This window comes from Equus quagga, chromosome 3, assembly GCF_021613505.1.
Source record: "Equus quagga isolate Etosha38 chromosome 3, UCLA_HA_Equagga_1.0, whole genome shotgun sequence".
NCBI lineage: Eukaryota > Metazoa > Chordata > Mammalia > Perissodactyla > Equidae > Equus > Equus quagga.
The window spans coordinates 34709393-34734590 of record NC_060269.1 but is presented as its reverse complement, the minus strand read 5'-3'; the positions used below and the strand labels follow the sequence as shown (position 1 = coordinate 34734590).

At 35.4% G+C, this 25198-nt stretch overlaps 1 protein-coding gene across 5 annotated transcripts in view; it reads left to right on the top strand.

Annotated features, from left to right (window-relative positions):
* TTC29 (tetratricopeptide repeat domain 29) overlaps positions 1–25198 on the top strand; it is a 205360-nt gene that overhangs the window by 108572 nt on the left and 71590 nt on the right. For all 5 annotated transcript variants that reach the window (XM_046657079.1, XM_046657083.1, XM_046657080.1 and 2 more), the window contains 3 exons: positions 1551–1642; positions 13044–13167; positions 23266–23494. In XM_046657079.1, the coding sequence (XP_046513035.1) occupies positions 1551–1642; positions 13044–13167; positions 23266–23494 (445 nt within the window). The remainder of the gene's footprint in view (positions 1–1550; positions 1643–13043; positions 13168–23265; positions 23495–25198) is intronic.

Genomic DNA, 25198 nt, shown 5'->3' with positions numbered 1-25198 from the left:
CAAACTCTTTTCCACTGGACTGTAAATGCCTTGTGGGCGGCAAGCATGTTTCTTCCCATTTAAGACTTCATAAAAATAATCAGCCTAAAATAATCCTCATGTTAAAGAGACATATTTTGGCGTGGCAAATTTTTAACATCCTCGTGTTAAAGAGATATTTTGGGGTGTCTTCTTCAGTACACTCTATGATGTTTGCACAACAGCATAATTGCCTAACGACACATTTCTCAGAATGTATCCCTGTCATTAAGTGTTGTGTGACCGTGTTTTGATATTTGGATTCAATAAGGTCTCTTATAAATTCTCAAACTTTAGGGGTTCTGCCCCTTGTCTCAGAAAGGTTTTTGTGAAGTCATGTCAGACTTAATCTAGGTGTTATTAGCTATCCAAGACAGAGTGAAAAGAATATTCTCAGGTTTATACAAGGTTTATTAAGAGGCTTAAAAGTAAGAATCAAAATTTTGAACTTTGCAGGTTTAAGAAGAATTAAAACACTGGATCAATATGTATCAGGAGGTTTTAATATCAATATTGTGTCAAGCAGTCATTTGTAAACCACAAATAAAACAAATTTTATGAGGTATCACAATGGCCTCATTGAAATTATTTCTCAAATATTAACTTTAAGAAAGTAAAGTCAAATATCAACACTGCCTCTAGTCCTTAAATCTGCCTTCTAAGCTGCCTCATGCAGTCAGTAGCACATAGCGTGTATATATGTCCCCTCACACGCTGTCAAATGACTTTCACTAATTCTTTCCTAGAAAATGTGCAAAAAGGATTTCCATAGAGGCCGTTGGAGATTTCCTGTGTCCTCATGTGTGTAATAGGTTGGGTCAAGTAACAATGAAGGAAGAAAAAAGAATGGGGATTTTGTTTCACATATTTTCCTCCTTCTAGCCATTGAAAGGGAAAAAGAATAAAAAGGAAAATTATACCATACAGATGATGTCAGTGTTAAATTAAATTAAGATCATATGTTTGGCTGTGGCAGCTGTAATCTTTAGATTATTGAAGAGATTGTTGCTAATAAACTACATTTGCAAGAAATATTTTTAGTGTATACCGAATACGTGTACAAACTATGAGATATGCATCTAATAAAATGATAGATTTAGAAGTTGCCCAGCATCTAAATTCATGCTTTACAAACAGCTATTTATAGAAAGAAAAGTGATATTTAAGCTGCCATTGTAGAATAGTATAATCTGCCTTATATTACCTTAGATAATAGTACCATATTTTAAAATAATGTTGTAAACCATTCAATTATTCATTCACACCTAAGTTATATAAATTGGAAGATTTGGGATTGTGCAGGAAAAGAATTAGTTTTACAAAAGTAAGACCTCACTGTCATGGCTTAAAGAGATGGCTATGAAACAAGTTATACTGTAGATAAACCAAACCAATATGAAGTTTTAATAAACAAAAAATATTTTATGGAGACATTAAAAACAACTATTCATTTTAATCTTTTCTGGTATGAAATGAAACGTCAGTGAATCCGGTCATGCTCTTTGTTTAATATGTATTTCTCCTTCTGATAGGTCCTTAACACTTACAGTAAAATCTCTACAGAGCTGGATGATGATCTCAGCCTGGGGAGAGCATATGAGGCCATCGCCAAGGTCCTGCAGAGGTACGTTAGCACAGCCTTGTCTTGCTGTCACTGTGAATTCACTCAGCTGTGAAAGACTTAAATTGTTTGAGGTCTGTCGCTTTCCATTACTGCCTGCTTAAATTTTAAGCAGTGCCCTTCTTAAGTGACCCTTTCATCGTAAGTTATTTTAAACCAATGTGGTATTTTAAGAGATGCACCTAAACTCTTCTTTGTCTATTCCTCCTCTGTATTGTTTTATTTTTGATTTTCTGTAAGTTTAGTGATGACCTTGAATGAAAGGGAAAAATCAGGTCACATCTCACAGGTTACAAAATCAGAGAGCACAGAAATATATAGTACGCTTCAGTAACCATGGCTCACCATAACCTTTCCAGATCTCTTCTTTGAGGAAAGTTTCCATTTATGCTTCAGTCATACTTCTTCCATTAAGACATCTCTCCTTTGAGCATATCTGGATAAACAATTGGGTGGAAAAACAATATTCCCAATATTTCATTTAAAATTGAAAACGTAACAAAAGTATACATGAACAACTTCTGATGCAATTTTTTCCACAGAAAAGATGTGGTTTGCCCCTCACTCATCGTATTGTGATTGATCATTGTGCACTCCATTTAATTGTTGCGTTATATAGTAGCATTATGATTTACGTGAAGATAAAATAAGAATAAGAAAAGTTATCAAAGTTAAGGCCTTGGTTTTTGATATATCCTATATCTAAGATATAGCTTTTTAATAGTGGTATATTAGTAATAATAATAACAATCATATAGACTGTGTCAAGTTCTAATTTCTTCTCATTTGTATTTCAGTTGTAAACACATACAGGGTGGTGTTTTAAAAGGTAAAATTGTTATTTGAAAGACATTTAAAACATTAACTGCCTAGTGAACTGAAAGTGGATCCTCATTATATAATTACCATTGCCAATATAATAATTAACTATTAAATATATAATTAATTAAATATTAAAATACCGATACAATGAAATTAAAGGTGCCCTACAAAATACCAAATAAAATGCAAAGCAGTCATCACTGGATAAATGGTTAGGGACGCAGACATATTTATATGGAGAATATGGACGTTTGCTCAAGGAAGGAAGGGCCAGCCGTGGGTAAAGCAAGCAACTTGTGAGTGCTGTGGTCCCTTCAAATAAAGGTTGGTAACTAGCCCATGGAAGATCAATCTGGCTATTCCTTAAACTTTTACTTTCCAAACAACACCTGGAAAGAAGCAGATATTTGAACACAAAGAAGAGATTCATAATTATTCAATTTTATGTCTGTTTGGAACACACCAACTCTGCCCTTTTGTTGAGTTCATTTTGATTATTAAATCACTTCACTCTGCTGCTAACACTGCCCAGCATCAGTAGAAAATGGTTGGATTATTTGTCTTGCCTTGTGGTAGCAGACCTGGATGAAGCCTGCAGAGTTAGATAAATTCCTCCCTTAACATGTTTATAAAATACTTTTTACAAAATGACATTGTGTCCCAACATAACTAAAGAGATAAAACTCCAGGGAAAAATATTTTCTTTTATAAACATATACTGAGTACTTACTATGTCATAGGACAAGACAAGTGTTGGAATGCCCCTTTGGCTACTGATAGTCTTTATAATTATTTTTGAAACTTCTGGAGACATGAGATTATCTTAAAATAATTCTCACCTATTCAACTAGTGTCTCATCTGGAATATTTTAGTCTCCACTCCAGGATTTGAATTCCTGGTCTATATAGTAAAAGCTAACTGTCTGTTGAACAGCTTTCTGATGAATATTGGCAACAACATCATCAGACAATCTAATGTTTTAATATGCTTAAGTATTATTTGGGGTTTAGATGTAGAAGAGGATACAGCTATATTTGATATCTCATGAAGTAGGTGGGTTTTTGGTAGGAATGAGGACAATTCTATTCCAACACTCTCAACAGTCCAGCAACCTGCCTTGGGGCAAACAGATAATGGGCAAGAAGATTTATCCCCATCTCACTTTTACACCAAATGAAATGAATTCCACTTAGAAGAATTCCCATCTACTAAAGTACTAATGAAGCCATCAATGAATGATTTGTGTGGTAGACATGGGTTCTTAATTTTATAATATTAGGCAATGACAAAAGAGTACAGGAGACTCTTCTTCGAAGGTCATAGGGAAAAAGTGTCCCAAGGCCACAGCAAGATTTCCAATCTAAAGCTGCCATTTTGCAGCATTGTTGGTGGTTATGGAGGCATTTAAGCCTTGGTACATTCTTTTACCATTTTGGGCGAAATAACTCATGAGAGAGACTAAGGTTTCAAAAACAAAAATTTTATACAGGTAGACAACAGCACCCTATATATCTGAGAAGCCGTATTAAATGAAGTCCATTAGTTACTAGAAATGCTTTGATATAAATTTTGTGGTCATTTTTAGAAAATTTTGCTTCAAGGGCTTGGTGCTCCCTGATACATACATGCATGCATACATGCAAACACACGTATATCTCTTTCATAGTCCCAAACTGTCCTCAGATTAGCAGCAACATGCAAGAAATGGCACACAACCAAAATAGACAAAATTATGGTGGTGGAGGCTGAGAAATAAATCAAGCTGCATATGAAGCTTAGCATCACCTCCAAATCTCTTTTTCCTAACCTGTGCAATTGCAAAAGTTTTGCTAACAGTAGCCCTATCTCTGTAAACAGAGATTTTATAAACAAACATTTTCCTTGCTAGGGATAAAAGCAATCGTAGCCCTTGACAGGAAGAGGAAGAGAATAGCCATGTTTAGGATAAGCGTGTATCTAAGCCCATCAGCTGAGTATGCATGAAAGGTGACTAAGCTCTAAGGCTGGAAACTTCTAAAATGGTTATAAGAGTTTATACTGAGCCTTCAACTGAAAAACATGCCACATTCCCCCGAGAGCGGGGACTTGAAAGTACAGAGTTGCCCATTTGGTGATGCTAGACCCAGCCCTGGCATTAGAGTTACCGATGAAGGCTTTAATAGAGAACAGAGTTTGTTATTTTTGCTATTGGTCTGAATATTGTTAATTGCACAATGGTTTAAGCAGTGTAACAGAATAAGCATTTGCAGTGTCTTTTTTTCCCTACTCAGAATACTAGTGAAAGAAAGAAGAGTTGATATTCTAAAATGATAACAATTGTCTATGACACAGCTATAGAATTACGGTATAAAAGAAAGAGACTGAGTTGAGAAATTACCAAGTAAATATTATTATTACATAAGCAGACAATTTGAGTAAATACGTAGGGAAAAAATCCTCACTTTGCCTCATGGCATTTTTTTTGGCCTCATTTACTGAAATTAGTCATTTACTAAAATGCCACAACTCTCCAAATAATGACTGTTAAAAAGAATCTAGGGGGAAAAAAAACCCACAAAAATGAGAGTTCTTCAAGACCCATTTGTTACAACCAGCCAGTCTCTGGTTTATTCCATGCCAATTGTAAATTTTCTTGCAAACTCGGTTTAAATTATTTCCTGTAAAACTTTCCACAGTAGAGATCTTTAAATCAATCTGTACAAAGTTTCAAGTGTGAAAATTACCTTTCTGTTAAAGCTGAAAATTAATTTCTTCTTGCTTGAGAGGAATGACATGCCCTGGTAATTTTCATATATTCTTTAAAATGGAACGTCCAGGCTTTGATGCGAAATTTCCTAAAAATGACCCTCCAAAATACATCAAAACATTTCTATTAATTCATGAAATTAAGAATAGCTTTTTACATTTTCTCCTGTCACTGATTCCATTTGCCTTATTACTTTCATCTGTAGCCCACAAACTTGGTGGCACAATCAACAAACCCCTTAGTGGCTGTTTCATCTCTGCTCTATTTGATTTCTTCTCTCTGAGTAAATGATTAAGTTTTCATGCATTGGTTCAACCAAAATCTATGTTCACTCAACCACATCCTTTATTGATTACTTCTACTGCAAACAGTAGGCCAAGTGTGATATACATAATTGGACAGTTGTCAGGGGATGTGGGTGTTAACAGTCCTGTTTTCCCAGTTGGAAACTGGAATCACCTTGATACACAAATATTCTGCACTGTTTCATTCTCATTCTTTGGACCGAGGAGTCCTGTTCCTCAGAATATATGTTTTTAACTCTCTAAGGTCTGGTTGAATGAATTTAATGATTATACCATATAATATGCTGTCCAAGTTGCACCTGTGCACTGCATATAGAAAACTGGAATTAATATTTGTCTAACATTTTAACCTTGTCCTTTAACTTACGCAAATAACGTGTAGCTTTCCTGTAAGAAAATATTTGATTTTTTTCCCTTCCAAAGAAAGACTGGCTTCTAAATCTATTGCTAACTTTTGCATTTGGAAATCGTTTAAACAATATAGAATGTTTATATTTCAGATGGTATATTAACAACTTTGCTGGCTATAAAACTGTGCATTCATTGAGGGGAGCATATAATTTATAATAGAAAGACTTTTTCTCTAGCATTATTTGTCAGAGCAGTTTCTAGATAATTTTGGATGTTTTAGAGTTCTGTTGCTCCTTTGGGAGAAAAAGAACTCGACTCACCCAGCAATGGTTTTATTTATACTGTTTTGTATTTCTTGTTCACCGAACTTGTTTTTTTTGTTTGTGTATGTTGTGATTTAACAATCCTCAGCAGGCCAAACCTAATCCAAAATGCACTTGCATCAAAAACATATCAGCTTTTAGGAACATGAACATAAATGAGCTTCAGCGAGTCCATTTTAGCTAAATAAAAATAATTTTTCCCTAAGGTTTTAAAATGATATGCAAAGAAGTCTCTACTTTTTTTTTATTATTTCATCAGTTTTTTCTTGATTACTACAGTCAAAGAAAGAGCTTGGAGAGTTAACATCAATTTGATAGAACATTTTTAGTTCTAGAAATCCACACGTTTGCTCAAAATTCTAAATAATACGCTATTTTATATGTTAATATTTTTATACTCTTCATCTCTCTCAATACCATTGTAGCTGTCCCACAAAACAAATTTTTAAATTAAAGTAATGAGTGCACCTCTCGTGGTGTTTTACTCCATGTCTGCGTTTGAAATATTCCTCAAACAGTTCTCAATTTTCCTAGGGAATTGAGCTATGCCTCAATCTGGAAGGAGATTATTTGTAATTTTGTTAGGAAGAAGTGAGAACAGAACCATAAAAAACAATATTCGCAACTTCAGCAATGTGAAATTCCATTCTATTTCTTTTACCAAAAAGAAAGGAAAAAAGAATGCATTTGATCATACCTGATACTCAAGTAAACAAAATATCTTAGTTCTCTGACCCTGCCCCCCAGAAAACAGATGCCAGGTCTTCATGTGCCTGTTTGTCTTGCCGAGTGTATGTTCACATCATGGTGTTTAATTCATTGCATGATGGAAGATTTTCAAAAAGCAATGCTTGGCTAAATTGACCTTTCTTCTTGGCTTTTAGTAGATAATATCAAGTAGAGAGCTGTGGGTATGGTGGCTTTTTATTTCACTGAGAGGTAATAATAATACTAGCTGCCATTTGTTGAATTGCTACTATGTGCCAGGCTATACATGTGTGTAAGTTTTCATCTCACAGCAATTTATGGCCATTTTCAAAATGAGGAAACTGAAGCCGAGAAAGAGTGCAGATGTGATCAAAGTTACTCATCTAAGAGGCCAAGCTGGGATTGAAGCCTAGGTCTTTCTAATATCCACCATAGCGCACTGTGACTTTAAAGCAATCTAACTTACTTTTGCAAACATACACAGTTTATCTATGAAAATGAATGTTGTCCTCATCAAACCTTGGGAGGTTATGAAAGTTGATACCTCTAATCCTGCTACTACCTGTTTCAGATCGAACTCCTTTGATGTGCTTCTGAGCTTGTGGCATCTTCTTTTGAATGATCCCTATAACAGAACATCATTGTTGAGAAGTGGGTTGGATCTTTTGGAAACAGCCAAAAGGATTTACAGTCACATTTAGAAAGCATGGTAGATAATCTCTATGGGCAACCTCAGTTTTTGGAACAAAATTTATTAACTTACTTATTAATGCTTCCTACCCCTGCACTATGAGGAGTTGCTTAAAGAGAAATTCCCCAAATGCCATCAGCCTCATCATTAAATGACATCACTTGGAAGGAACCGTTTTTATTTGCATGCTTAGTATGTTTGTACGACTGGAGATGTGGATGAGAAGTACAGGGGAAAAATCAGGGCTAGAAATATAGATTTGCCAGATATGTGCATATGGGAGTTAGGGCACGCCCTAGGAGTCCATGAAATTGCCATTAGTTAGCAGTTAATGGGAGGGGAGAGCAAGGCCTTGGACAGAACTCTGGAAACAGCCAACTTTGAGTAGGCAGAGACCTCAATGTCAGTGAGATCCAGGAAAATGAGAGACACAGGAGAAGTGAGAGACTAGAGATCAGCTGAGAGTGCTTACATACTAGAGAGAGAGAAACCTTGCGAGAAAGACAGATCGGTTAACAGCAGGGACTCCCAACCTATGCTGAAGACCTGGGTAAGGCTGGAGGAAGAAGAAGCATGAGCGTAGAGCAAGGGGCCTGCGAATCTCTAAACACACTAAGTATTCTATGCAGTTCCAAATTCAAAGGTACATAGTATAATACATATTATAATTTTTCAAATTTATATAGATGCTTTGAGATCACCATTGTATTCACTAGATTTGGCTCCACATCTTTTTGACTGCCTTTTAAGACCAAATTTGCCCCACAAACACTACTCTTGCTCTTGTGAAGATATTTAAATGTATGTGATCCAGGTTTCCAAGTGCTATACACACTTTGTAGTGCCAATCACAGTTAATCCCATGTATGAATATATACATTTATCTCTCCAAATTGACAGTGAAACTCTTTAAGGGCAGGATCCATATTCCCCAGCAACTAGCACATTGTAGGGCATTTGATAGTCTCTCAAAGATGTTACTGAAATAAAAAGACATTCTTGATGTTAACTGAAATATCAAGGAGACAGACAGGAGTTTACAGTCATGGACTCCAGATATCCAGTGACTGAGATTCACACACTCTACCTGGAATCTTAACTTTTATGTGTACTGCATAAATGTTTCCCTTCCCAAATGTTCAACCATTCTTTTATTCAAAGATAAAGTTTTTTTAAAAAAAATAACAGCTTTATTGAGCTATAATTCATATACCATACAATTCGCCCCTCTTTTTTTGATGTTTGAAGGCTAGTTTTATTAAATATTTAGCATAGAGCAAAGACTATGGGATAATAATGCACAGAGCTGCTGTGTTTATTCCCATACAGATCCTAGAAAAATAACATGTAGACAAAATATTTAATTTTAGTAAGTGTTTAAACGTAGCTTGACATTTTTTCCAAGATGAATATGAGTTCTAATCTTAGATAACTCTTCCTCTTGGTTATAAGCATAATTTTCCATCTGATGCTAGTTAATTTTGTATAACAGCCAAACAATTTTTAATTTGCCCAGTAATGACTCTAACACATGCACCACATTCATGGGATTATTTTGTGAATATTCTAATCTTATTAATATATTTTTTGCATGAACTTACTTATTCCATATACTAACCATTTCTGATGTGAAAAATCTCAAATTCTTGCCACTGAAAATACAGTATTATCTTTTATATTACTTTTTCAAGAAGTGCTTTCTCAACTGTTTATTGCATATGGTAATAATATAGCTCATCAATCATCTAACATAGACATTCATGGAAAAAATTATTCTGAGTTGAGTTCTGTTTCCTCAGAGATTTGGGTGAATGTTAAATTTTTCTGTTTTAACTGCAGCCAGGAAAATGAGTGCCATTTTGCAAATGAATTTGTAAGACTAGACCTGTTGATATTTTGATGCCCATCGTAAAAGTAGAACACTGTTGAATATTTGATCGCTTTATGACTCTCCACACATGACAAACACAGGCACAAAAAATTAGTTATGGTAATTTTTGCATAAAATTAAATGAAACAAATCAATACAGGTAGAGATTTACAAGAACCACAAAGTACTTAGACCAATTTTAGAGTTGTTCAATCTTATTATGTTCTAGTCACATTATGTATATATAAATTCAATGTGAATTTTAAACTTCCTAGAAAATTTTAATCAAAGATTTACTAGCCAATGAAATAACCTACTCTATTATGCTGAAGGAGTAGCTTTATTTTCAGATTTCACTAAATTTAAGATTCTTTCTACTGGAAGCTACACCTTATATACTACCAAGAGAGAAAACTGTTCTAACTAAAATGTGACATAATACTTTCTTATAACTTAGAATTTTTATTTTATACTTAATAAAAGAGCTATTTTAGATTCATTTACACAAAGATTTTTTATAATTACTCTTGAGCATTCATGTAAACAGAAAATATAAACAAAATAAATTTATTATACTCCTCAAACATCTTTGCATTCAAAGTCCAATTCTTTTGAATTACTTTTAAACTCAGAATTGTCACTACCTTCCCCCCCATATATATCATCTTTTGTGTCATCCCGAATGTTGGTACTATAGCCTTTCCTAAAATAGTGCTCATCATTCATCTCCAGTATTTTCTTTCAATTCATGGACACTCAATCTGCCAATTTTGAAGTTGGCACTTTCTTGTCTTCCAGAAGGTTTCAATGAAAGGTTTTTAGAAAACAGCCAGTCTTTGCATTCCTTCCTGAAGTTATCTTTAAATAGTTGTTGACGGAAAGATCAAGGCATTGCAGTTGTTGGGTCGTCTTCAGCAATATAAACCTAGTTCATCCCTGCAGCAACAGCTATGACTTGACTGCTCCCTGTCTGATGGAGATTATAAGATGCCACCTGTTGTAAAAGATCCTGATTTAGAAATGTCAAAATATGGTAAAATGTGGGTATTAGAATCAATGAAATATGATAATAATATCGCTAAATTTTTCTGTAATTGCAATAATTTAAAAATTTGTAGCAAAGCTTCTCTATATGCCACATTTGTCACCATACTACCTGGAGCTCGTCGAAGTAAAACTTTGCCCTATAAACATAAAGAAATGCCCATGCAAGAAGCAGCTCAACTGCAAAACAACCTCTGCATTTCAGGATTTCATCTCGTGGTTTATTAAGGGTCATGGCACAGATGCTCACTGGGAACTGCTGACCTATGAAAGCAAAGCAGGGCAGTTCTAGGGGCTCAGAGACATTCAGGAGTAAGTAAGAGTTTCTCCTTTCTTATACTCCATTGAAGAACACAATTACAGGTTTTGCTGTTATTTTTTTTTTTAAAGATTTTATTTTTTTTTCCTTTTTCTCCCCAAAGCCCCCCGGTACATAGCTGTGTATTCTTCATTGTGGGTTCTTCTAGTTGTGGCATGTGGGACGCTGCCTCAGCGTGGTCTGATGAGCAGTGCCATGTCCGCGCCCAGGATTCGAACTAACGAAACGAAACACTGGGCCGCCTGCTGCGGAGTGCGTGAACTTAACCACTCGGCCACGGGGCCAGCCCCCTTTGCTGTTATTTTTAAATCTCTAAATTCTGGATTTTGTCACATTAATAAAACATTTCATTGGTTCTGACATGATTTAACAATGGGATTACGTATAATCTCAGATTCTCCATTGTGTTTTAGGGATTGACCAAAAGACAAATTCCAGACATTCAAGAGATACTAAATTTTTTCAGCTCACTTAATTTGGATCCATTGTTTTGAAATCACTTCTTTCTTTGTCCATACCATTTTAATTTCCTGGGGCACATCCCTGAATCACCAGCCAAATGTTCCTTGAGCTGGACTTTGGCTTCAACTGCCTCTGCAAAGGCAGTCACAGCATATTATACCTTGGATATAGCTGTTTCCAAAAATTACTCTCTCTTTGGTTGCTCAGATATTTTTCACCTTGGTCCTTAATCTCATTTGCTGTATGAGAGTGTGCCTCTCATACACAAGTGGGCCCCAAGTATTCTTCACATAGGACATCACTACAACTGTCTCTTTAGACTGGCTTTCAAATAATTCTCCTTTAGAGAGATTTTTAGACTCTTCCCACTCCTCTCTCCTTACTCAAGTTTGACTTTCACTCATGTGAAACTAAGATTTGTACCTCCACGGGGTGGCGTTCAGCTCGTGAGGAACTAATGAGTATTTGGGACTCAGATTTGGAAAATAAGAGCAGAATTCAGATAAGTTTATGAAAATAATTCATTGAAATCTTTAAAATGATGTGCCCCTCTATTCTTTATGAAAAAAAAAATAGTCACTTATTTTAGTCAGTTTTGGTCATTTAAGTTGCTCTAACTAATCTCCAAAATCTCAGTGGCGTATCACAATAAAATCTTATTTCTTGCTTATATAAATTCTGTACTTTGCTAGATACTTGTGTTGTGCCTTCCAGAAATCAAGCTCCTTCCATCTTGCGGCTAGATCTCTCTCTCTTTTCTTGGAGTCCTGGTTGGGGGAGTTCAGAATACTCAATTTTCATCGTATTTTCTCTAATACCCCCAACAGGTATTTCATGAAATGACATATGCCTCCCCTCAAAGGACCAGCTTCATTTGCAAAGGAGTATGGAAAATTTAAAACTTTTTAAAGGTTTTTAAAAAAAATAATAGCTTTATTGAGATATAATTCATATACCATATAATTCACCCTTTAAATTCTATAATACAGTAGTTTTTATTATATTCACAGAATTGTGTAGCCATCCCCACTATTTAATTTCAGATCATTTTCGTCACTCCAAAATGAAACCTAATGCCCTTTAGCAGCCACTCCCCATTTCCCCCTATCCCCAGCCTCTGGTGACCACTAACCTACTTTCTGTTTCCATGGATTTGCCTATTCTGGATGTTTCATGTAAATGAAATCACACCAATATGTGGTTTTTTGTGACTGGCTTCTTTCACTTAGCATGTTTTCAAGATTTATCTATGTTGTAGCATATATCATTACTTCATTCCTTTTTATGGCTGAATAATATTCCATTGTATAGATATACCACATTTTGCTTATCTGTTCAATTAATAGACATTTAGGTTTTTTCCATTTCTTTGCTATTGTGAATAAGGTCGCTATGAATATTTGTGTTCAAGTGTTTGTGTGGACATATGTTTTCATTTCTCTTGGGTATATACATAGGAGTGAAATTGCTAGAACATGTGGTAACTGTATATTAAAATTTTTGAGGAACTGCCAAGTTGTCTTCCAGAACAGCTGTACCATTTTACAATCCCACCAGCAATGAATGAGAGATTAAAGGTTTAAGTGTTAACTCACTGTCTACTCCCACAAAGACAAGCCATATATTTTTTAAATTTACACTTTACATTTCATTATCCTGATAACCATCTGGCACGATCTAAAGCAAAGACACAAAATTCTTCTTTTTACTGCGACATTACATGAGATGATATTCCAACTGTCTCCTATTTTATTTATTCTAGCCAAGGAGAGATGACAGAAGCAATTAAATACTTGAAAAAAGTCGTGAAAATTGCAAGAAACAATTTTCAAAACCTAGATGTTGTGAGAGCAAGTACAATGCTTGGAGACATTTACAATGAAAAAGTGAGTATGTGTGTTTCTTGCTTACAGGGAGAAATTTGCAGAGTTTAAAATCCTGTTCTCACTTGATCTTTCGCACGATATATTATGCAGAATGGCCCCAGGACTGCAGGACAAGGCAGTGACTGGGAGGAGAAACGCCCCTTACTTCCTCTTCTTCCCGGACCTGAGCGCCATCTTGGGCACGGTCAATACAAGCTGCTAACACTGATTCATATCTTCACAGCCAATGCAGACTCTAAGTGGTTTTGGATTTGAAGAGCAATTAAAATATTTCAATTCAAAGGAATTTCATTTATAACAGTTGGCTCCTATCTGCTGACACTAGCATTCCGCTCTCATGCTCCAAATTCTTATCAATCCAGCCGTAATGCCCCAGCAAGCTCCCTCAGAAGATGAAGGCACAATCCCAAGAGTAATTCTGAAGGAAATATGGAATTCTAGCAGCAGAGTGGTTATGAGAAAGAAGAGAGAAAGAAGAGAAAAAAGTCTAAAATGAAAGTATCTCACTCAAGAGGTCATTACTAGTGAAATGCGTTGTTTGTGATGAACTTTTGATCTATTTTCTCCTGACTTTATCTTTTATTACCTAGATTATCCTTTAGAAACTGTATGAAGGAGGCTTGTTTCTCTTGTTGTAATTGCTCTTCTGACCATGAATAGGATCTCTCATTTTTGAGGGTAGTTACATTCTCAAACTGTGTTTATCCACCTTGTCTTAATCATTTTGAGAGGCTGTGGAGGTACAGATTAAAAGCAACGACTCTGAGACCAGACTGAGTTGAAAGCCCAGCTCTTTCACTGACAGGATCTGTGACCTGGGACAAGTTATTTACCTTCTGGATACCTCAGTTTTCTCACATCATACGGTTGTTGTAGGTATTGAGTCAATATATGTAAAGCACCAGTTTTATACCACTGGAGAGTAGTAATCTCTCACTTTTGAAATGCCAAACTTCTATTTCACTCTTATCCATTTTGAAAACTCATGCTGAATCTTTAAAAGCAAATCTAATAATGCTGATACTTGTCAATCTACCTTTTAAGGCTTTCTATAAACTGTCCTCATCATATCTTTTCTGGCTTCATATTATTCATGCAATGTATTCTAATTGTATTCTTAAGAATAATTTCTAAGAGACTATAATAATAATACAAAACTATATTTGGAAAAATATTGGAGTTACTGTTTTCTGTAATTATTATAGAGTTATTATGATTAAAGTTAACATCTTAAAAATATCCTTTATTCAGTTTACCTTTTAGAATATAATTGTGGAAGATGGGTCACCCATCCCACTCTCCTGATATGATATTTTGATGGACTTTTAATTGAAAATATGTAATTAATGTAAAGGAGTCAAATGAGAATGTTTTGGGGAAAATGACTAGGTATAGACCCTTTATGAGATTTCTCTTTCCCTAATAAGATCAGAGAATAATTGCATAGTTAAAACAATGGTAGTTCCAACACTAAAATAGTAGGGAAAATGTGTAAGAAATGATTCTTCCTTAGAACTGAGAAAACACCTTTTTATTTTGAGCTTCTCATTGGATACAGTGACATTTTAGGCACTGAGAAGGATCTGGTAAGAATCAGAATAGTGAGTGAAAATTCTATGTTATAGTGTAATAATGCAAACTTTGTTTCAAGATCTATGATGTCATCAAGATCTTGTCCTGAAATTGTCCACTAAATGCTTATCAGTGAGATTTATAACATTAAAGTTGTCTTTTTGTTTTTATTTATGAAGTGCATAAATTCACTTGCATATTCTCAAACTCATATTTAAGATTGCCAGGATTAATTACTGGAATCTTCTGAATTTTATAATAGGATAGGGATTAAGTGGATAATAGAAAGGAACTATGGAAGGTTGGACAAAACCTTTGGAGAAGAAATTAAATTTAGATATTGACCTCTTTAAGAATAAAAATCTGGAAATACAATGCACACTAGTGAAATTTCATCCCAAAATGGTATGTATAAAACTTCTTGCCTCTGACAAGAATTAAAGTTGTATTTCCTTAATAATGTTTTAAACTAGAGAAATTTAGGTTGATACCAGTTTGATGGCAATTGAGTGTGTGTCTAAAGATTAAATACTAGGCACAATTTGAGGGAAGAATAATTACCTAATTGTAATGCTCCTATTTTAGGAGAAAAGAAGCACTTCTTAAATAAGATCTAATAAAAGTTTTAGGCAGATTAATACTTCCACTAGCAGCAGCTTGCCTACTTGACCATAAACTCTGTTCACTTTTGAATCCCCACTGCCTGGCGAGGGCCTGGCACAAAGTAGTTGCTCAGTGAATGAAGGGACAAATGAGTGAGTTCATTCTAACATAACGATATGTAAAATAATTCTGGAAATTCAAATATGTCCATTATTTATGGTCCCTCATTTTTCTAATTGAGACTCTCACCCAAAACAATAAATAGCCTAACACTCAGAATTATAACTAGAACAACAATTAGATATTTCTACTTCTCTGTTTTCAAAAATAGAAATGTTTGGTCCAGTTATATATTTTCATTTATTTTGTTCATATACATATTTTTTTTTCTTTTTGCTGAGAAAGATTCACCCTGAGCTAACATCTATGCCAATCTATCTCTATTTTTTAGTGTGTAGGCCACCAGCACAGCATGGCCACTAACAGACCAGTGTAAGTCTATGCCTGGGAACTGAACCCAGACCACCAAAGCGGAGCGTGCTGAACTTAACCACTAGGCCACCAGGGCTGGCTCTGTTCTATATCATTGATGTCTAGCAGGACAATATATAATTTTAACTAGTTTTATTTTTATCTTCAATAGTTATATTATGTCTCAATCAATATAATTTATTTAATTGACATACAAATATCTTTGATACAGTTTTCTTTTTTCCTAATTAAGTAATCTTATTCTCATATAAATTCTATGTTTCATACTTTGCAAGAGAAAAATTTTATACTTTGAAAGAGAAAAAATTATTCAACTCAATAAACAAAAATTACCATTGGTATAATATAGAGGTACTTGGTTTAAATCAGTAAATTTGATTGGAATGAACCATTTAAACTGTTGTTCTGGGCATATAACATAATGTTATGTGTGCTGTTCATGTATATAACATAACTGTCACATAAGCCCTGTTTCTCCCCCTCCTCACTTTGATAGAAACCTCTTTATTCAATCAGTTTGACTATTCTGTGAACCCCATGATTATACACAGGTGCATGGAGCTGAGTGTGCATTTTACCTGTGATGGTGCAGGTTATAAAACTTTCTGGCCGGCCAGGTGGCGCAGCGGTTACGGTTGCATGTTCTGCTTCTTGGCAGCCTGGGGTTCGCCGGTTCGGATCCTGGGTGCGGACATGGCATGCCATGCTGTGGTAGGCGTCTCACATATAAAAAAGTGGAGGAAGATGGGCACAGATGTTAGCTCAGGGCTAGGCTTCCTCAGCAAAAAGAGGAGGACTGGCAGTAGTTAGCTCAGGACTAATCTTCCTCAAAAAAAAAAAACTTTCTATGATGTTTTTTATTCCCAGTTCCTTAATAAAATGCTGTGAGAAAATGACTTGAAAACTCATAGTAAAACATTCTGTCTTGCAAGGATTTGTTGTGAAAAAGTGTGCATGCATGTTTTTGTGTGTATGAGAGAAAGAGAGGAAGGAGAGGAGACTGGAGGGAGAGAGAGAAGGAGAGCGGAAAAGAGAAGATGGAGCCCAAAGGGTTACATGTCAGTGAAGAAAGGAAATTTTATTCCCTAGAGTCTTTGCTAGTATAGCTCAATCCTAAAAATAATATCCTTCTTTGAGGGAGGAGCTTTTTTTTGCTTTTAAAGATTGGCACCTGAGCTAACAACTGTTGCCAATCTTCTTTTTCTCCCCAAAGCTCTCCAGTACATAGTTATATATTCTAGTTGTGAGTGCCTCTGGTTGTGCTACGTGGGACGCTGCCTGTCCTGAGGAGCCGTGCCATGTCCATGACCAGGATCCAAACCAGTGAAGCCCCGGGACACCAAAGTGGAGCTCATGAGCTTAACCACTAGGCCATGCCCCAAGGGAGGAGCTTTTAATGAGGATTTTTAGAAGACCTGGGGGTGGTAGAAGATAGTCTCAGTGCTGAGGTTCAAATTCATTATTCGTAAAATAACAACATTTCCTTATAGGGTGATTATGAAGGCTAATGATATAATACATATGAAGTACTTAGCACTGGCCCTGACACTTCATAAGAGTTAGGTAAACATTATTTATTTGTGGACAACAGCTTTTAGGAGAAGTAAGGATGACAAAAAAAGACAAAACCTTGATTTTTTGCAACTTAAAATGTTGTAAAGGACTAGAAGAGAGACATTTAAATGATCATTTGAGTCATGCTAGCGCTATCAGGATCACATTGTTTAAAAATCATAGATACCTCCACATTCTCAGTCAAGAATGGCACATGCACACAGGAAAACATGAGTAATAGCCATATCAGCAGATATATACATCTATTTTCACTGGCAATTTACTAAAGGGATTGGCCAAAATGATCTCTGGCTGTGACCAAAAACAAAAGCTGGTTGAAAATATTTCATTATACATGTACATCAATGGCTAGATCATCCAGACAGAAAGTCAACAAGGAAACAGTGGAATTAAATGAAACTAGACCAGATGGACTTAATAGATGTAGATAGAACACTCCATCCAAACACAGAATACGCATTCTTCTCAAGTGCACGTGGAAAATTCCCAAAGATAGACCATATATTGGGAAACAAGGCGAGCCTCAATAAATTTAAGAAGATTGATATCATATCAAGCATCTTTCCTAATCAAAATGCTATGAAACTAGAAATCAACTACAAGAAAAAAGCTGGAAAATTGACAAATACATGGAGACTAAACAACATGCTACTGAACAACAAATTGATCAATGAATAAATTAAAGGAGAAATCAAAAAATATCTGGAGACAAATGAAAATAAAGTACATGATATCAACTCATATGGGATGCAGCAAAAGCAGTCCTAAGAAGGAATTTCATAGGAATACAGGCCAACATTAACAAACAAAAAAAATCTCAAATAAGTAATCTTAAACTACACCTAACAGAACTAGAAAAAGAAGAACAAACAAAGCCCAAAGTCAGCAGAAGGAGGGAAATAATAAAACTAGAGCAGAAATAAATGAAATAGAAACCAAAAACACAGTAGAAAGTATCAATGAAACTAAGAGCTGGCTCTTTGAGAAGATGAACAAAATTGAAAAACCCTTAGCCAGACTCACTAAAAAAGAGAGAGGAGACTCAAATAAATAAAATTAGAAATGAAAGAGGACATCTGTATATCTTCTTTGGAGAAATCTCTGTTCAGATCGTTTGCCCATTTTCTAATTGGATTGTTGGTTTTTTTGTTGTTGAGCTGTATTAGTTCTTTGTATACTTTGGATATTAACCCCTTATCTGATATATGGTTTGCAAATATCTTCTCCCAATTGTTAGGTTGTCTTTTCGTTTTATTGATGGTTTCCTTTGTGGTGCAGAAGCTTTTTAGTTTGATGTAGTCCCATTTGTTCATTTTTTCTTTTGTTTCCCTTGCCCGGTCAGACATGGGACTTGAAAATATGCTGCTCAGACCAATGTCATAGAGCGTACTGCCTATGTTTTCTTCTAGAAGTCCCATGGTTTCGGGTCTTACATTCAAGTCTTTAATCCATTTTGAGTTGATTTTTGTGCATGGTGTAAGGGAATGGTCTACTTTCATTCTTTTGCATGTGGCTGTCCAGTTTTCCCAACACCATTTATTGAAGAGACTCTCCTTTCTCCGTCTTATGCTCTTGGCTCCCTTGTAGAATATTAGGTGTCCCTAAATGTGTGGGTTTACTTCTGGGCTCTCAATTTTGTTCCATTGACCTGTGTGTCTGTTTTTGTGCCAGTACCATGCTGTTTTGGTTACTATGGTTTTGTAGTATACCTCCAAAATCAGGGAGTGTGATACCTCCAGCTTTGTTCTTTTTTCTCAGGAATCCTTTGGCTATTCGGGGTCTTTTGTTGTTCCATATAAATTTTAGGATTCTTTGTTCTACTTCTGTGAAAAATGTTGTTGGAACTTTGATAGGGATTGCGTTGAATACAGATGGCCAACAGGCATATGAAAAGATGCTCAACATCATTAGCTATCAGGGAAATGCAAATCAAAACTACAATGAGGTATCACCTCACTTCAGTCAGAACGGCTATAATTAACAAGACAGGAAATGACAAATGTTGGAGAGGGTGTGGAGAGAAGGAAACCCTTGTTCACTGCTGGTGGCAGTGCAAACTGGTGCAGCCACTATGGAAAGCAGTATGGAGTATCCTCAGAAAATTAAGGTTAGATCTACCATATGATCCAGCTATTCCACTGCTGGGTATTTATCCAAAGAACTTGAAAACACAAAGACATAAAGATACTTGCACCCCTATGTTCATTGTGGCATTATACACAATAGCCAAGACATGGAAGCAACCTAGATGCCCATCAAGGGATGAATGGATAAAGAAGATGTGGTATTTATACATGATGGACTACTACTCAGCCATAAGAAATGACGAAATCCGGCCATTTGTGACAACATGGATGGACCTTGAGGGTATTATGCTGAGTGAAACAAGTCAGAGGGGGAAAGTCAAATACCATATGATCTCACTCATAAGTAGAAGATAAAAACGACAAAAAAAAAAAAACACATAGCATTGGAGATTGGACTGGTGGTTACCTTTGGGGAAGGGGGAGGGGGGCAAAAGGGGTGATTAGGCTCACATGTGAGGGGATGGACTATAATTAGTGTTCGGGTGGTGAACATGATGTAATGTATACAGAATTCAAAATATGATGTACATCTGAAAAAAATAAAAATTAAAAAAAAAGAAAAGAAATGAAAGAGGAGAAATTACAGTGGATACCACAGAAACACAAGGGATTACAAGAGAATACTAGGAAAAACTATATGCCAACAAATTGGACGATCTATAAGAAATAGATAAATTCTTAGACTCGTACAACCTCCCAAAACTGAATCAAGAAGAAATAGAGAATCTAAATAGACCAATCACAAGTAAAGAGATTGAAACAGTAAGAAAAAAACCTCCCAAAAGATAAAAGTCCAGGACCAGATAGCTTCTCTGGAGAATTCTACCAAACATTCAAAGAATATTTAATACCTATCCATCTCAAACTATTCCAAAAAATTGAAGAAGAGAGACTACTTCCTAACTCATTCTATGAGGCCAACATCACCCTGATCCCAAAGCCAGACAAGGACAACACAAAGAAGGAAAATTACAGACCAATATTGCTGATGGACATAGCTGCAAAAATCCTCAACAAAATGTTGGCAAACCAAATACAGCAATACATTAAAAGGATCATACACCATGATCAAGTGAGATTTATACCAGGGATGCAGGGATGGTTCCACATCTGCAAATCTATCAATGTGATACACCACATTAACAAAATGAGGAACCAAAATCACATGATCATCTCAATAGATGCAGAGAAAGCATTTGACAGGATCCAACATCCGTTTATGATAAAAACTCTCAATAAAATGTGTACAGAAGGAAAGTACCTCAGCATAATAAAAGCCATATATGACAAACCCACAGCCAACATCATACTCAATGGTGAAAAACTGAAAGCCATCCCTCTGAGAACAGGAACAAGACAAGGGTGCCCACTCTCGCCACTCTTATTCAACATACTACGAGGTTTGGGCCAGAGCAATTAGGCAAGAAAAAGAAACAAAAGGTATCCAAATTGGTAAGGAATAAGTGAAACTCTCACTGTTTGCAGATGACATGATTCTACATATAGAAAACCTTAACGATCCATCAGAAAACTACTAGAAATAATCAACAACTACAACAAAGTTACAGGGTACAGAATCAACTTACAAAAATCAGTTGCATTTCTACACTCTAATAAAAAACTAAAAGAAAGAGAACTCAAGAATACAATCCTATTTACAATTGCAACAAAAAGAATAAAATATTTAGGAATAAACTTAACCAAGGAGGTGAAAAACCTATACAATGAAAACTATAAGACATTACTGAAAGAAATCAATGATGACATAAAGAAATGGAAAGATATTATATGCACATGGATTGGAAGAATAAACATAGTTAAGATGTCCATATTACCTAAAACAATCTACAGATTCAATGCAATCCCAATCAGAATCCCGACGACATTCTTCACAGAAATAAAACAAAGCATCCTAAAATTCACATTAGGCAACAAAAGACCCCAAATAGCTAAAGCAGTCCTGAAAAAGAAGAACAGAGCTGGAGACATCACAATCCCTGACTTCAAAATATACTTCAAAGCTATCATAATCAAACAGTATGGTACTGGTACACAAACAGACACACAGATAAATGGAACAGAATTGAAAGCCCAGAAATAAAACCACACATCTGCTGATAGCTAATCTTCGACAAAGCAGCCAAGAACATACAATGGAGAAAAGAAAGTCTCTTCAATAAATCCTGTTGGGAAAACTGGACAGCTACATGCAAAAGAATGAAAGTAGACCATTATCTTATGCCATACACAAAAATTAGCTCAAAATGGATTAAAGACTTGGAAATAAGAGAGAAAACTATCAGACCCCTAGAAGAAAATATAGGCAGTACACTCTTTGACATCTATCTTAGAAGCATCTTTTCGAATACCATGTCTACTCAGGCAAGGGAAACAAAAGAAAAAATAAACAAATGAGACTACATCAGACTAAAGTGCTTTTGCAAGGCAAAGGAAACCAGAACAAAACAAAAAGACAATCACCAACTGGGAGGAAATATTTACAAATCATGTATCCAACAAGGGGTTAATCTCCAAAATATATAAAGAACTCATACAACTCAACAACAAAAAAAGAAACAATCCAATTAAAAAATAGCCAAAGGATATGAACAGAAATTTTTCCAGAGAAGATATACAGATTGCCAACAGGCACATGTAAAAATGTTCAGCTTCATCAGGGAAGTGCAAATAAAAACTAAAGAGATACACCTGTGAGAAGGCTATAATTACCGAGACAAAAATAACAAATGTTGGAGAGGATGTGGAGAAAAGGGAACCTTCATACACTGCTGGTGAGAATGTAAACTGGTGCAGCCACTATGGAAAACAATATGGAGATTTCTCATAAAAATTAAAAATAGAAATACCATATGATCCAGCTATCCCGCTACTGGGTATTTATCCAAAGAACTTGAAATGAACAATTCAAAGAGACTTACGCACCCCTATGTTCATTACAGCATTATTCACAATAACCAAGACATAAAAGCAACTCAAGTGCCCATCAACAGATCAATGGATAAAGAAGACATGGTGTATATGTATATGATGGAATACTACTCAGCCATAAAAAAGACAAAATTGTCCCACTTGCAGTAACATGCATGGACCTTGAGGGAACGATTTTAAGCAAAATAAGCCAGACAGAGAAAGACAAACACTGCATTTTTTCAGTCATATGTGGAAGATAAAAAAAACACATGAACAAAGAGAACAGATTAGTGGTTACCAGAGGGTTGAAGGGGTGGACACAAGGGGTAAAGGGGCACAGATATATGTTGACTGACAAATAATAGTGTACACCTGAAATTTCACAATATTATAAACTATTATGACCTCAAAAAATAATTAAAAAAATAATACAACAAAAATATTTCATTAGGTAAGTCCAATGCTATGAGTAAGAAAATTCCATCCAAATCAATGTGTATTGGTTTACTCTTTCCCAAACTTCTTTTTGATACCATATATTAGGTTGGACCATATGAAAATGCCAATATTTGACCATTTTTTATCCAAAACACTTAAGTTTCACACAGTTCAACCTGGTAGATACAGCTTTCTTAGTAAATTAACTTCAAGATGTTGCACGGTTAGTAATCATTTTTAAGAACCTTATCCTAATAGAGACCTCACTTTCCATCTATTTATTCTTGAACATGAACTGCTATAACTGTTGAAAGATCAGTGTGGCACATGCCAAAATGGGTAGATATGCAGAATGGTAAAATAAAAATTAGGCAAAAAATTATTTCTGTTACATTTTTAGGGATACTACAACAAAGCTTCTGAATATTTTCAGCAAGCTTTTGACACAACAGCAGAGCTCACAAACATACCTCTAATGGATGAGACAAAAGTTCATTATGGAATAGCAAAAGCTCATCAGATGATGCAGACAGTGAAGAATTACATAGAATCTGCGGACCTCACCAGCCTTGACTACCTGCTGTCATGGAAGGAGAGTAGAAGCAACATTGCCCCTGATCCAATCACTGGTAAGTCGTTTGTTTCTGAAAACACTGTAGACTTCATATCATTCTTGGTACCAAATTTATCTTGCATAAACTCTAACCTTCACAATGATGATCATGAAAAAAATACTCCTCAAAACTAGCTTCTGAGCAGAGCCTTGCGTCTATTTGCTGTGATCAAGGTTTCGACTTTTGAAAAATCTCTTTTGCTTTTGTTTACTCTAATAAAAACCCATTTACTTTTCTATTTTTTTTTTACATTTTCTCTCTCCACTTTTTTGGTAAGGATGTGTTGTGTTCTAAAGGACTTAGGAACAGAACAAAAAAATGCATTTCAAAATATTATTCAGACAGTGAAAACTCAGCTATTCATATGGTGGAAAAGATTAAACTCTCCACAATGCTATAAACAGTACACCCCTTACTGAATCATTTGACTGAAATTAGAAATCTATGCATGGATAAGCTATGCCATTATAATAGTGAAAAATAATTTTTCAGCTTCAAATATAAATGAGAAGTTAATTCTCACGCTTACTGGCATGTTTAACATTTTTAGTGGTAGTTGAAAACCTGTAAGACATTATCAAAACACTTGCTTGTTTATAGATATATTTTTACCTCAAATACACTAAGATCTGCTTTAAAATGCTTCAAAAATATTTCTTAAACCACCACTCTTATTATTCTATGTTTGCTCTGCTTAAAAATCTTCATTAGCTCCCTACTGCCTACAAGTTAAGTACAAGTTTTTCAACATTTTTGGACCACCTCTCTTCCCTGATTACCCCCTACACACACACACAAACACACAACATACTTTATTATCATCTTACTTCCAGCTCCAGCCCCATCCAGAGAAATCTCATTCATCTTGCAAGGTCCTTCTCAAATGCTAGAATCTTCCCTGATGCCCCCCTTACTTGCACACCGTCTCTTTTCTCTGCCCCCACAGTGAATGTCATTCATTTCTCTCCAAGCATTTATTTATCAGATTCTGCATCCTATCATGACCATTTCTGTAATTGCCTTATCTGCCTGATGAGAGTGTGAGTTTCTGAAAACAGGTCTTGATTCTTGGTATTCCCTACGAAAGCAGGCACAATGTCTGACATCTAGCAGTACCAAGTAAATATTTGTCAAATTAAATAGAATTCAAAATGAGTACGTATGTCCTAGCCATAAACTAGTTGGCACTAACCACTTTTGAAAACAAGATTCATAGCTCCCCACTTCCTTAGAGAATATGGAAAAAAATTAAAGATCCAATACTATATTTTGATTACCATCTAATTATCATGTGAATGTAGGATAACACCAAGTATAATGTTGACAAAATGAAAAAATACAGAAATATTATTTGGAAATCTGAGGAGCTTTTAGGCTTTCAAACTTTGCCTTTCTTCTCCGAAGAGGCATCTTTAATCTCTTGCTATTGAGGGGTCCCATGTATTCAGAAAAGAGCAGATCAAAGATTTGAAGGATACATTATAAAAGCTGTGCAGTTATCTTCACCTCTGAGACTTACATCCTCCAAACAAATCATTAGCTCACAGAGCAGGCAATATTCTTTTAAGCAGAGGAACATGACCCCCTAAGGGAATAGAGCAGTGAGAGCACTCAGGTCTCTAGATAAAATAGAACGGTGATTCACCAGCAATCATCTCTCATCTTTGTACCTTTCAGAGGGAACGTAGCAAATATAGAAGTCTTCATACTATTCTAACA